Raw genomic sequence first — 14,187 nt, forward strand, 5'->3', positions numbered from 1 at the left:
ATATTTTTTAACTAAATGATTTAATTTATTTTTAGATAATAAAATATGATTTTTTAATAAAATTAATAATTCTTTTTTAAAAAATATAATCGCAATATAATATAAATGATAGTCGACAAAAATAATAAAAACACGAGTGTTCACTCTGTCAACAAACACAACGAGATTAACAATTGAGGATTGAGGATCAACAATAGAAACATAAGTAAAAAATGTTCACCCACGAACAAATATAAATATAAAATCAATTTTTAACAAGTTTGGACTGTCTCCACCAGTTTTACATAAGAAATCTTTCCGATCATCATAATAATAACGTTATATAGAAAATGTCGGTCGACTGCGGTTATTATACGTTCATGGTTTTTTTTAAACTAAATAGTCCATAAATTGTATTTTAAAATAATCACTATAATTTCAAAATTAAGTATACTGCGGTTACTATACGTTTCATGGTTTCTTTTAAACTAAATAGTCCATAAATCGTATTTTAAAATGATCACTATAATTTCAAAATTAAATTTTTTTATTTATCTTTTGCATACAAAACTATTTATAATAATAATTGATGCAACTGTACTCTTATAGAGGAGAAGTTGGGGGATGATCAGGTTTGCATGGTATCAAACAAATACATTTAAAATCGAAAGTACTACAGTCGCCAGCTTGATGACCTTCTTGAAGGCAATGTTTCATACAATTAGGGGGCCATAAGCACATGCCTTTGAAAGTGCTGCTCATAACTCTACAAGGCGGTAACGATACTACTGGATGATTCTCTGCAAAATAATTAATTAATAATTATATTACTGTTTTAACTGAATTTTATTAAAAATAAACTTACGAAAAATGATAAGAGTTAACACGATAAAACTGAAAACTAATTTATCCATATTGATCATGTTAGTTTGATTTTGGTATGTGTATAAAATGATTTAGATTTTAGTGAATTTATAATAAAATGAGAGGAATTATTTAAAATGAATTTAGGGTGAAAGTAAGAAAGAATAGATAAAGAATTCATTATATTATTATATTCTAATTATTTAATTAAACTAGATATTTAAAATCTATTAAAGAGTAAAATTTTCAAATTAATTTGATTAAAAAATAATATAAGTAATAAAAATAATATTAAAAAATTAATGTAACTTCTTTATAATATAAATATATATATATATATATAATATTTTAACTCAATAATTTTATTTAAAAAATAAGTAATAAAAAATATTTTTTTAATAATATTAATTTATATGTATAATATATTTATAATTATTAAAATAATTCTAATTTCTAAAAAAGTTGTTTTAAACAATAATTTTATTTCTAAACTTTTAGTATTATTAGTATTTTATTTATATACATAATTTAAAAGACAAATAGGGAGAGGAAAATTGGGGAAAAGAACGAGAGATAGATTGACATGACATGTTATTGGCGGATAAAAAAATATAAGGAGAGAGAATAAAGAGATAAATTTTATTATTCATATTGTATTATTTGCACATTATTCTCTTCCAAATTCCCTCTTAATCATTTCTCCATAATTTTAATCATGATAGTTATTAAAATATGTATTATATAAATGAAAAATTAAAATAATAATTATATATAAATTAAAATGGTTACAATAATTCAAAATAAAGTAATTTATTTAAAATAATTTATTATATCTTTAATTTTCAAAAAAATAGTTTATATTATATCCTATAATTCAAAAAATAATTTAAATTATATCCTTTAATTTTCTTTAATGTAAATCTTGTCTATCTTTTAATTTGTAATTTAATATAAAAATATATTACCTTATCTATAATAATTATATACAAGTTTCATTTATAAAATGAAAATTTTAATCATTTGCAACAATTTAAATAAAAAAATTAATAATTTTGTTATAAAATAAAACACGTAAAATTTTGAAATTTATTTAATTTTAAAATCTTTTAATAAATTAACCATTATAATATTTTATTTTATAAGATTAATAATTTTGATACATATATTTTATATAATAATATATTATAAATATAATTCAGAAAAAAACAAATCTTATTAAAGTTAAAATTTTATATAAATTAAAATTTATTGTATTAAATTTTAAAATATTTCAAAAAAAAAATATTTTATAATAAAACAATTAAATTAAAATATTAAATATATATTATAAAATAAAATTACAATGATAAAGTATGTTTCGGTTTATCACTTAACTACGTATATACATTTTCTTTAAATAAATATGACACATTTTTATAAAATTTGTATTGTTAAATAAGTATGATATTATTTTAAATTTAATTACATGTTTATTTGTTTGATATACAAACCATGTTAAAGACCATTATTAAATCTTCACAAAATTTAACACAAAGACCATTATTTGTTAAACTAAATAATTTAAAGAGAACCATAATCATTATAGGTAAATCTTTACAAATTTACTCACATGTTTATTGTTATATACATATAATTATGATTCTTCTTTAAAATTTGAAATAAATCGGAATAATAACTTAAATATGTGATCTTAGTATCTTAGTCGTCAGAATTCAGTAACTCTCCAAAATTTTGGACATCAGTTAGTGAATCTCAATTAAATTTCACAAAAGTCTTCTCATTATAGTTATTTTTGACTAAGTGAGTCGTCAATTCAACATATTTATGACATATATAATATTTATATTTATATTAATATATTTTCGACTAAATGTTTAATTTTTTTTATTTTACATTGTTTGACGTGTGATTGGTTTATTCTTAAAATAAAAAATAATATTATATCATTAATCAATTCTCTAATTAATAATTTTACTCAAGCAATCTACATATTTGAATATTAAATATCTTCGAGATGAAATATGTAAATAAAATAAAAAATAGTAATTAAAATATATTCACATTCCTCCTCCTCATTCGGCGGCGAATATTCCACGCTGGAAGCCTGGAACCCATGTGGCAAACCCCTCCCTTGTGGCCTTCTCTCTCACTACTTACCCACCATCCGTCCGATGGTAGTGGTGGACCCAATTTAATTTTAAATCAACCGTTTAATACAAATGTGGTCGTATGGTAGTGCGACACATGCAATGACAAGTCTATTGTTTCGATTATTGTCAACTTTCGGTTTAATTGTTTTTAACGTTAATAATAAAATAATTAATTAGAAACTAACATTTTAATTCTCATGACAATAACACATAGCTTAAGTAATATTGTTTTTTTTTTCTCTAAATAATTTTTTTTTGTAGGCCTCTCTATCTATCTATCTCTTTAAGAAGAAGGAATAAGGAGAATTCATTCTGCAGTTATTTTCTTCTGATTTTGATTGATAGAACGAAATCTGGTCGTCATTGAAGATAATTGATAATAGCTATATGAATCTATGATCAGTGTGTTGTGAATATATATGGAGAGAAGCTACAGCGCAGGAAGAGGAGGAATGAAGTATCCTTACGAAAATGCGGTTATGATGTCCAGAGATCCTAAGCCATGGCTCCGGTGGACTTCTGATCTTCACGAACGATTTGTTGATGCGGTTACTAAGTTGGGAGGCACACACAGTAAGTCTTCTTCTTCTTAATTCTTTCTTCCATTATTGAAACTGTTCATAGATATAGCCTGCCTGAGTTTGTATAGTTTGCAGAAGCAACTCCAAAGTCAGTGCTGAAAGTAATGGGGGTAAAGGGCTTGACATTGTACCACTTGAAGAGCCACTTACAGGTAGCTACTACTATTACTCTGTTTGTTTCTGTTTCAACTTTCAACTTTATCTTAAAAATGAAGTCCAAATTCAATTATATGTAATGATTTCCTTCACCAATTTGTAGAAGTTTAGGTTAGGCCAACAACAAGCCAAGAAACAGATTGCATCATTGATACATGATCAAAATCATAATGAACAACACATTGGTCAGTCACTTATTTCATCTTCTAAATCGAAATTTCATTGAATTATTGAACTTTCTTTTGTGTGTTTGTGTGTGCAGGAGATGTATATTCACCAACCTCGAGTACTAGTCACAATCTTTATTCAAGTGAATTGAGGTACCAGATTCAAGTTGAGAAAGAAATGAAGGATCAATTTGAGGTACAAAGTAAGTTACAGATGAGAATAGAGGCTCAAGGCAAGTATTTGCAATCCATATTGGACAAAGCTCACAATACCATAACCATTATGGATATCAATTGCCCAACTGCTCAATCTTCAACATCTTTGAAATGTCACTCCCTAATCAAATGAAGATCTATGGATGGAGAAGTTGTTGCGGTTAATTGGATTATAATCTAACCATTTGACATCAACAAAGACAAATCATATTTTTATTTGACTTAATATATACTAATTCAACTTTGTGTACAATATTGGTGACCAAAAATGAAATTGGTTCAGTTTATAATCTATTGCGACTTATATTTGACTTAATTAATCAATTTATACATGATCAAAACCTTAAAAAAATAAAATGTACTAAGGTAATATTATTTTTTTAATTTATTGAAAATAAATTGTAATGTACAAAATTTTAAGAAAAAAAACATTTTGGAAGATTATTTTTTATTATGACATTTGATTTGATGATATATTTACATTATAGTTTTTTTTATTAATACAGTACTTTCTAACATGTAAATATTTTTTTTATCAATTTTTTCTAACAGTGATTTAATTTCTAGCAAATACTTATTAAAAGGATTTTCATAAATTCAATATTTAGATAATAGTAATAGTGTTAAAAAAAATTTAAAAGATATATTTTTAAAAAATACTTGAACTATCTTTTTAAGAAATATTTGAACTATCTTTTTTTATAATGTACTTGCATTTACTTATATATTCTTTAAATTAAATTAGGGTTGTGCATGAACGGATAAACTAAATAATATATTATATAAATATTAAAATAAATTACATTAAATAAAAATAAAAATAATAAACATTCCAAAATAAGTTAAGCTTATCCAAAATTATTAAAATAAAATACATATTTTATTTTACTTTTCTTGTTTAATAAGTTTTACATACATTTTATTTTTAATTTTATTTTATTTTAATGTTTATATGTAATATTTATTTTAATATTTATATAATGTATTTATTTTAATATATAATATTTAAGTTAACATTTATTTTAATTATATACATATATATTATATTTATAAAATTTAATAAGTTTACAATAAATATAATTTATAAATTATGTATTTTGTATATCAACTAATTTTGATTTATATTGTAATATATTTTATTATAATTTTATTGAATTTATTTTATTTTAAAGTATAATATTTAAGTTAATTTTTTATTTTATTTCAATTGTTTAGAAGAAAAAAAAGATGACTAACTAAAGAAAGTGAAATAAAATCATGGGGAATAGTTTGGGAAAGTGAAGGTAAAAAGTGAGTAGAACATGAATAATGAAACCTTAAATGTAATTGGAAGTCTAGTTACTTTGATTTACGAATAAGTTACAATAGATTGGATAAATAAACTTTTGCAATAATATGAATCAAACATGCCAAATATTATATTCATATCATGGTTTTCAACCCTGGTAAAATGAAAGACCTTTGTGGGTGGAATGTTTCATATACTTTTGAAATTGTTTTACTTATCTCTAAAAGGTTGTGATTCTACTTGATCGTTATAGGCAAAAACAAATAGTAAATCCTGTTTTAATTATTAATTATATTACACTTCTCAACTGAATTTTATTAAAATTATATTAAATAATTTACTAGAAATTATAAAAGTTAACACGAAAACTGATGTTGATATATAATGAAATTTTTTATTTTTTTGGTATGTATATAAAAATGATTTAGATTTTAGTGAATTAGTAATAAAAATGAAATGAAGTACTATTTAAAGTGAACTTAGGGTGATACTAAGAGTGATAGATAAGGAATTCAAATTTTTAATTGATATGTAAATATTTACAATCTATTAATAAAGATTTCTTGAATAAAAAGTTTAAAAGTTTAAATTTAATGATGAGGAATTTAAAATTAAAATATAGATAAGGTAGTTATATTTTTCTTTTATTAAATGACAAATTAAAGGTTAACAAAATTAAAGGATATATACAATTTGAATAAAAAAATTATAATTCATTAACGCGTGATGACTTTGATGATATGAGTTTTGCACTCTAATTTTAGTTACAAGTACTCTCCATAATATTAACACTTTCATATAATAGTTTTTGCTTCGTGTCAAATTAAGTCTCTTTGTTTATGCTAACTTTAATTTTGGATATCTCTTTTTTTAACTTTACATTTTGAAACTGTTAAAGTTATACAAAATTATGTTTGTCTTAACAATTTCAAACTCTGTTAAATTATTATATAAATGATATTTATAAAAAAAAAATATCAATTTTGTTAACTTAACTATTTTGTGACATCATTTCAAACATTTCTCAAGTAACCTTATATTACTCGTTATTTCACTTCGATCATTTTGTAACGACATTTTACTCTCGCTCATTACTAATTTTTGGGTTCGGTAAAATGTTAGTTAATTGATACATTTTTATTATAAAATGTCTATCATTTTATAAAAAATAATAATAATAATATGATTAAATTTTATTTTATAAAAACTAATATTATATAAAATATATTTCTACTTATTTGTGATCTCACTTTAAAGTTGAAATAATCTCTAATTATCTTTCATTAGACTTCACTTTAAACATTTTGTATAGATCTCGTATTATTAATCTCATGATTAACACTCACTCTTTCAATTCGAACCATAATTTCTCATCCCTCAAATTATGACTCACACATGCTATAATGTCTTATCTTTAAAAAATAATATTGATAATGGTTAAATAAAAATAAATTCAAATTTTAATTTTAAAAAAAAACTAATATTCTACCAAAAATAAATTTTAACCTACAAATATTGTGACATCAATTTAAGCATTCTTTAATTGATTTCTCATTATCTAATATATAATTATATTAAATAAAAAAAGAATTAAAATAATGGTGAATATAATAAATATGGAGTTATGCTAGCGTGTATATATTTAATTATTGTTAATGAATTATAAATAAAATATATAATGAATAAAAAGTTAATTAATTGGATATATAATAAATATGATGGAAAAGTATAAAAAATAATTTTTTTAATAAATTAAGGAAATTTTAAATTAATACTAATGTAAAAATATTTTTAAAATTTAATATATAATTATATTAAATTAATAAAAAACAATATTAAAATAATGAAATAATAGATAAAAGATATAATAATTAAATTAAAATTAATTAATTATATAAAGTATAAAATTATTTAAAATTTTTAATTAAAGACTAAGTAAAATATTTTTAAATTTTAATATATAATTATATCAATTTAAAAATAAATAAAATAATGATGTATATAATAAATATGGAGAGAATATAAAATATATATTTTAATCAAAACTAAAAAATTATTTTAAAATCAATGGAGACTAATAATCTAAAAAAAAAGTTCTCATCTACTTTAATTTTCTTTAATTTTTTAGTTGGTGACTTTTCATATTATTTCATAACACGTTTGTATGATTCACGAGTTAACAAATATTTTAAACCATTACTTTTGACCTTCACTATCAATCACAAATTCACATACGCGCGTTTATTTAGGGCCTCACATATGCCATCTTACCATTATTTTTGGTCTTTCCCATCAACCACAAATTCACACACGTATTTACGTAAGGGCTCACATATGTCATCTTACTCTTACTTTTGACATTCTCGTCCACACAAATTCATACATACAAGTATTCATTCACTCTCAATACGAACCATCATTCTTCCATCCCTGCATCGTCACTTTTATTTTAAAATTTATAAATTTGAATCAATTGAGGCTCAAACTCTGGTCTCAAATATGAAATGTGAATATTTTAACCACTATATCATTTTGGATTGTTGAATTTAATTTAAAATTTTATGCATGTATAAATATTTAATCGTTATATTATGCATGTATTTATTAACAATAGATAAAATATATAATAAATAAAAGAATTAATTAATTATATAAATAATAAATATGCAAAAAAAATGTATAAAATTATTTTTTTAATAAAATAGTTGTAAAATAAAATTAAAACTAAAGTAAAAATATTTTAAAATTTTAATATATAATTATTTTAAATTTAAAAAATGAAAAAAAATAATGATGCATATAATAAATATGGATAGTTATATATGTATATATATTTAACCATGGTTAATAAATAGTAGATAAAATATATAATAAATAAAAGAAAATTAATTAATTGTATAAATAATAAATATGAAAAGAAAGTATAAAAATTTTATTTTAATAAATTATTTGGAATTTGAATTAAAAACTAAATTATAAATATTTTCAAAATTTAATATATTATTATATTAAATTAATCATCAAGTTAAAATAATAAAATAATAGATAAAAAATAGAATGAATAAAAGAAAATTAATTAATTATATAAGGTATAAAATTATTTTTTTAATAAATTATTTTAAATTTTAATTAAAGACTAAGGTAAAATATTTGTATAAGCTAAAGGTAAAAGTATTTTTAAATTTTAATAGATAATTATATTAAAATAAAAAAGAGTTAAAATAATAATGTATATGATAAATATGGAGAGAAATAAAAAATTTATATTTTAATCAAAATTTAAAAATTATTTTAAAATCAATTTAATAAATATGAAGAATAATAATTTAAATAAAATATCTTATCTACTTTAATTTATATTTTTAGTTGATGATATTTTATATTATTTCATAACCCGTTTGTACGATTCGTAAGTTAATAGATTCTTTAACCCGGTCCATTTTATCTTATAAAGTGGGTTGTTCACTATGGTGCGAGGATCCGTTAATCTAAAATTTCTTATAAATCTAAGCGTTATATATATATATATATATATATATATTATAGACTTTATTTAAATGTTAAAGCAAATTTAAAATAATAACTTTAATTTCAAAATTAAATAAGCATGAAAAAATGTTTTTTACTATAATTTATTTATTTTCATACAAAATTATTCATAATCGTAATTAATACAATAATACATTTATAGAGCACGAATTTTTGGGGATTGTCTACATGGTAACAAACAAATGCATTGAAATTTGAAACTACATTCTCCAGATATATGACCTTCATGTATGCAATGTTTCCAGCAATTTGGGTCAGACACACCTTTAAAAGTGCTAGTATAAGTTCAACAAGTGGTAGTAACACTACTTGATCGTGTTCCGAAAAAAAAACATAATAAATATTATTAAATTTGCTAGTTATATAATTGTTAAAATTGAAACGTATGAAAATCATATAAAATAAATTTACGAGCAAGAAGAAAAGCTAACACCAAAATAAAAGTGAAAAGTAATTTGTTCATGTTGATCTAATAATATGTTAACAAATTATTTATAAAACTAATGTAAATTAAAGTGAATTGATAAAAAGATTGAAAAAACTATTTAAAGTGAATTTATGATTAATTAGATAAGTAATTCAAATGTTTCATTATATTATTATAATCTAACTAATTAGATAAGTAATTCAAATCTTTCACTATGTTATTATAATCTAACTATTTAATTAAACATATGTTGATATTTATAATCTATAAAAGATTTCTTGGATAATCAATTGTAATTTTTTTAAAAGGTAAATATTAAAGTTTAAAATTTTAAATTAATTTAAAAAATAAGATATAGAATTTACAGATAATATTAAAAATGAAAGTATATATATATATATATATATATATATATATGTATATGTATGTGTGGTAGTTATAAGTTTTTTTATATTAAATAAGAAAGTAGATGATTTATAAGATTTCTCAAAGATAGAATTTCATCGTTCAGGATGGTTTAACCCCATTCAAAAAGTGAAATGATCACCATTATTTTTCATACATCTAATAGGGTAATTATGATCTATATCGAAAACTAGCCGGAAAAACAACCAAAACACCATCATGGGTGCTTGTTTAATTCAAGCCCACTTTCATGATCAACTAACTTCATGAGGCTATAAATAGCCTCCTTTGATGGATCCGAAGGCAAGAGATAACCTCTCAAGCCTTCAATCCGAATTTTTAGAAAATACGCCATTGCTTGAGCTTTCTAGATTTTTTCAAATTTTATATATTATGGAGAGAAAATAAAAAATTTATATTTTAATTAAAATTTAAAAATTATTTAAAAATTAATTTAATAAATATAATAATAATTTAAATAAGATTTCTTATCTACTTTAATTTATATTTTTAGTTGGTGATATTTTATATTATTTCATAACCCGTTTGTATGATTCGTAAGTTAATAGATTCTTTAACCCGGTCTATTTTATCTTATAAAGTGGGTCGTTCACTATGGTGCGAGGACCCGTTAATCTAGAGTATTTTTAAAATTTAAGCGTTATATATAAATATATATATATATATATATATATATATATATATATATATATATATATATATATATATATATATATATATATATATATATATATATATATATATATATATATATATTATAGACTTGATTTAAATGTTAAAGCAAATTTAAAATAATAACTTTAATTTCAAAATTAAATAAGCAAAAAATTTCTTTTATTATAATTTATTTATTTCCATACAAAATTATTCATAATCGTAATTAATACAATAGTACATTTATAGAGCACGAATTGGGGGATTGTCGGGCTTACATGGTAACAAACAAATGCATTGAAATTTGAAATTACATTCTCCAGATATATGACCTTCATGTATGCAATGTTTCCAGCAATTTGGGTCCCATAGACACACACCTTTAAAAGTGCTACTATAAGCTCTACAAGGTGGTAGTGACACTACTTGATCATGTTCTGAAAAAAAAAAACATAATAAATATTATTTAATTTGCTAGTTATATAATTGTTAAAATTGAAACTTATGAAAATCATATTAAATAAACTTACGAGCAAGAAGAAAAGCTAACACCAAAATAAAAGTGAAAAGTAATTTGTTCATGTTAATCTAATAATATGTTAACAAATTACTTATAAAACTAATGTAAATTAAAGTGAATTGATAAAAAGATTGAAAACACTATTTAAAGTGAATTTAGGATTAATTAGATAAGTAATTCAAATCTTTCACTATATTATTATAATCTAACTAATTAGATAAGTAATTCAAATCTTTCACTGCGTTATTATAATCTAACTATTTAATTAAACCTATGTTGATATTTATAATCTATAAAAGATTTCTTGGATAATCAATTGTAATTTTTTTACAAGGTAAATATTAAAGTTTAAAATTTTAAATTAATTTAATTTAAAAATAAGATATAGAATTTACAGATAATATTAAAAATGAAAGTATATATATATATATATATATATATATATATATATATATATATATATATATATATATATATAGGGTAGTTATAAGTTTTTTTATAATAAATAAGAAAGTAGATGATTTATAAGATTTCTGAAAGATAGAATTTCATCGTTCTAGATGGTTTAACCCCATTCAAAAAGTGAAATAATCACCATCATTTTCCATACATCTAAGATTGTAATTTTGATCTATATCGAAAACTAGCCGAAAAAACAACCAAAACACCATCATGGGTGTTTGATTAATTCAAGCCCACTTTCATGATCAACTGACTTCATGAGGCTATAAATAGCCTCCTTTGATGAATCCGAAGGCAAGAGATAACCTCTCAAGCCTACAATTTTGACCGAGAGGTCTGACCTCTTGGTCTGACCAATGCTTTTTAGCTAGGACCGAGAGATTCGATCGACGTTTTTCAACCAAGACCGAGGATTTTTACATTTGACCAAGAAACCGAACTTTGGACCGAGGAGTCTCACACCCGATCGAGAACTCCCGAACCAAGGACTAGTGGCTTTCGCACCCTAACTAAGAATATTGACCCCGACCGAGGGACTCCCGATCTAGGAACGAGGGTCTTGACCCCCGAACGATGAAAACGCACCTAGGACCGGGGACATCGCTCTTAGGGCCTAATTGGTTGCATTTTTCAATTTCCAAAATACTGATATTCTTTAGGTATTTTCCCCAGTTATTGCCAGCAACATGTACAAGTATTTATATATTATTGTTACAATTTTTAAATACACAAAAACATGTGCATGTCTAGGACCGAAAGAATAACTGGTTAAATAAAACGTTATACAACCAATTTTCAAAAGACAATTTAACAATAAAAGTTCAAATTTTTAAAATGGGTACGAAGGATAAATCGCGAAAGCTCTTTCTTGAATATAACCAAACTTCAAATTAAACGAAATTTTAGTGAAAAATACGTTTGTACACGTACACATTTTACTGATTTTAAAAAACAATTGACGATCCTATTTTAAATAAATAATCTTTTAAATTAATTAATTTTAATAATTAATTTAAATACTGATTTTAAAAAAATTATATTTTATTTTGATTTAACAAATTTAAAAATTATTTAACAAATTAGTTATTTTTATAATTAATTTCAAAACTGTCAAAAATTATTTAAAATCTTTTCAACTAAATTTTATTAAAATTGTATTAAACAATTTACTAAAAATAATAAAAGTTAACACATAATGAAAAACTGATGTTGATATATAATGAAATTTTTTAGCAATAATTATTTTTTTTTTATATATATATACAAATTATTTAAATTTTAGTGAATTAATAATAAATATGAAATGAAGTACTATTTAAAGTGAACTTGGGGTGATACTAAGAGTGATAGATAAGGAATTCAAAATTTTAATTGATATGTAAGTATTTACAATCTATTAATAAAAATTTCTTGAATAAAAAGTTTAAATTTAAAGATGAGGAATTTAAAATTAAAATATAGTTAATGTAGTTATATTTTTTTTATTAAATTACAAATTAATGGTTAAAAAAAATTAAAGGAAATATACCATCTATATATATAATGATTTTTAATTTTCAAAGTCTTCGGATAGCCGGGTCGAGAACTGTGGTTAATTTGGATATTTATGTGAGAATAAATGGATACTTGAATTGGATTGTGAGTTGACCCGCTCATAAACTTGAAACGGTTAAAGATAAAATTAAAAATGATATAGGTTTGTTTCGAACTCGCAACTTAACAAAAACAAGTACAACTCTTTAACCAACTAAACTAATAAAACTTTATATTTTTAAATTCAACACCAAATTTGATAAATGCGGGACGTTTTAACAATATAACTTCAACTTTTTAACTAACTAATCTTTATATATATAATGATGCTTAATTTTCAAAGTATCTAGATTGTCGGGTCGAGAACTGTGATTAATTTTGATATATATATGAGAGTGAATGAATATCTGGGTCGGATTGTGGGTTGACCCGCCCATAAACTTAAAACGGTTAAAAATAAAATTAAAAATGATATAAATATGTTTCAAACTTGTAAACTCACAAAACAAATACAACCCGTTAACCAACTAGGCTAATAAGACTTTATATTTTAAATTCAACACCAAATTTGAAGAACGCGAGACGTTTTAACAATATAAGTTCAACTTTTTAACTAACTAATATATATATATAATGATGCTTAATTTTCAATTTGTCTGGATTGTCGGTTCGAGAGTTGTGATTAATTTAGATATATATGTGAGAGTAAATGGATAAACTTGGGTTGGATTGTGGTTTGACCCGCCCATAAACTTCAAACGGTGAAAAATAAAATTAAAAATACTATATGCATGTTTTGAACTCACAACCTAACAAAACAAGTACAACCCTTCTATATATATATATAATGATGCTTAATTTTCAAAGTGTCTAGATCGTCGGGTCGAGAGCTGTGGTTAATTTGAATATATATGTGAGAGTAAATTGATACTTGGGTCGGATTGTGGATTGATCCGCCCATAAACTTAAAACGGTTAAAAATAAAATTAAAAATACTATATGTATGTTACGAACTCGTAACCTAACAAAAAAAAGTAAAACCCTTTAACCAACTAGGCTAATGAGACTTTATATTTTAAATTCAACATCAATTTTTATGAACGCGGAACGTTTTAACAATATAAGTTCAACTTTTTAACTAATTAATCTGTATATATATAATGATGCTTAATTTTTAAAGTGACTGAATTGTCGGGTCGAGAGTTGTGGTTAATT

The 14,187-nt window shown here is 22.2% G+C and overlaps 1 protein-coding gene across 1 annotated transcript; it reads left to right on the top strand.

The window, feature by feature from the left end:
• Positions 1-3,332: 3,332 nt before the first annotated feature.
• LOC124910601 (myb family transcription factor PHL11-like) lies at positions 3,333-4,245 on the top strand. The gene is made up of 3 exons (XM_047451273.1): positions 3,333-3,566; positions 3,650-3,726; positions 3,834-4,245. Exons 1-3 carry the CDS (start codon positions 3,413-3,415, stop codon positions 3,954-3,956), a joined length of 354 nt encoding a protein of 117 aa, XP_047307229.1. The 5' UTR covers positions 3,333-3,412; the 3' UTR covers positions 3,957-4,245.
• The last annotated feature ends 9,942 nt before the right edge of the window (positions 4,246-14,187 follow it).

Source organism: Impatiens glandulifera, chromosome 7 (genome assembly GCF_907164915.1).
Source record: "Impatiens glandulifera chromosome 7, dImpGla2.1, whole genome shotgun sequence".
Taxonomy (NCBI): domain Eukaryota; kingdom Viridiplantae; phylum Streptophyta; class Magnoliopsida; order Ericales; family Balsaminaceae; genus Impatiens; species Impatiens glandulifera.

Coding starts and splice junctions, on each gene's coding strand:
- LOC124910601 (XM_047451273.1), top strand. CDS start 3,413: ATGGAGAGAAGCTACAGCGCAGGAAGAGGAGGAATGAAGTATCCTTAC. Junction 3,567..3,649: donor TAAGTTGGGAGGCACACACA/GTAAGTCTTCTT, acceptor TATAGTTTGCAG/AAGCAACTCCAAAGTCAGTG. Junction 3,727..3,833: donor ACTTGAAGAGCCACTTACAG/GTAGCTACTACT, acceptor ACCAATTTGTAG/AAGTTTAGGTTAGGCCAACA.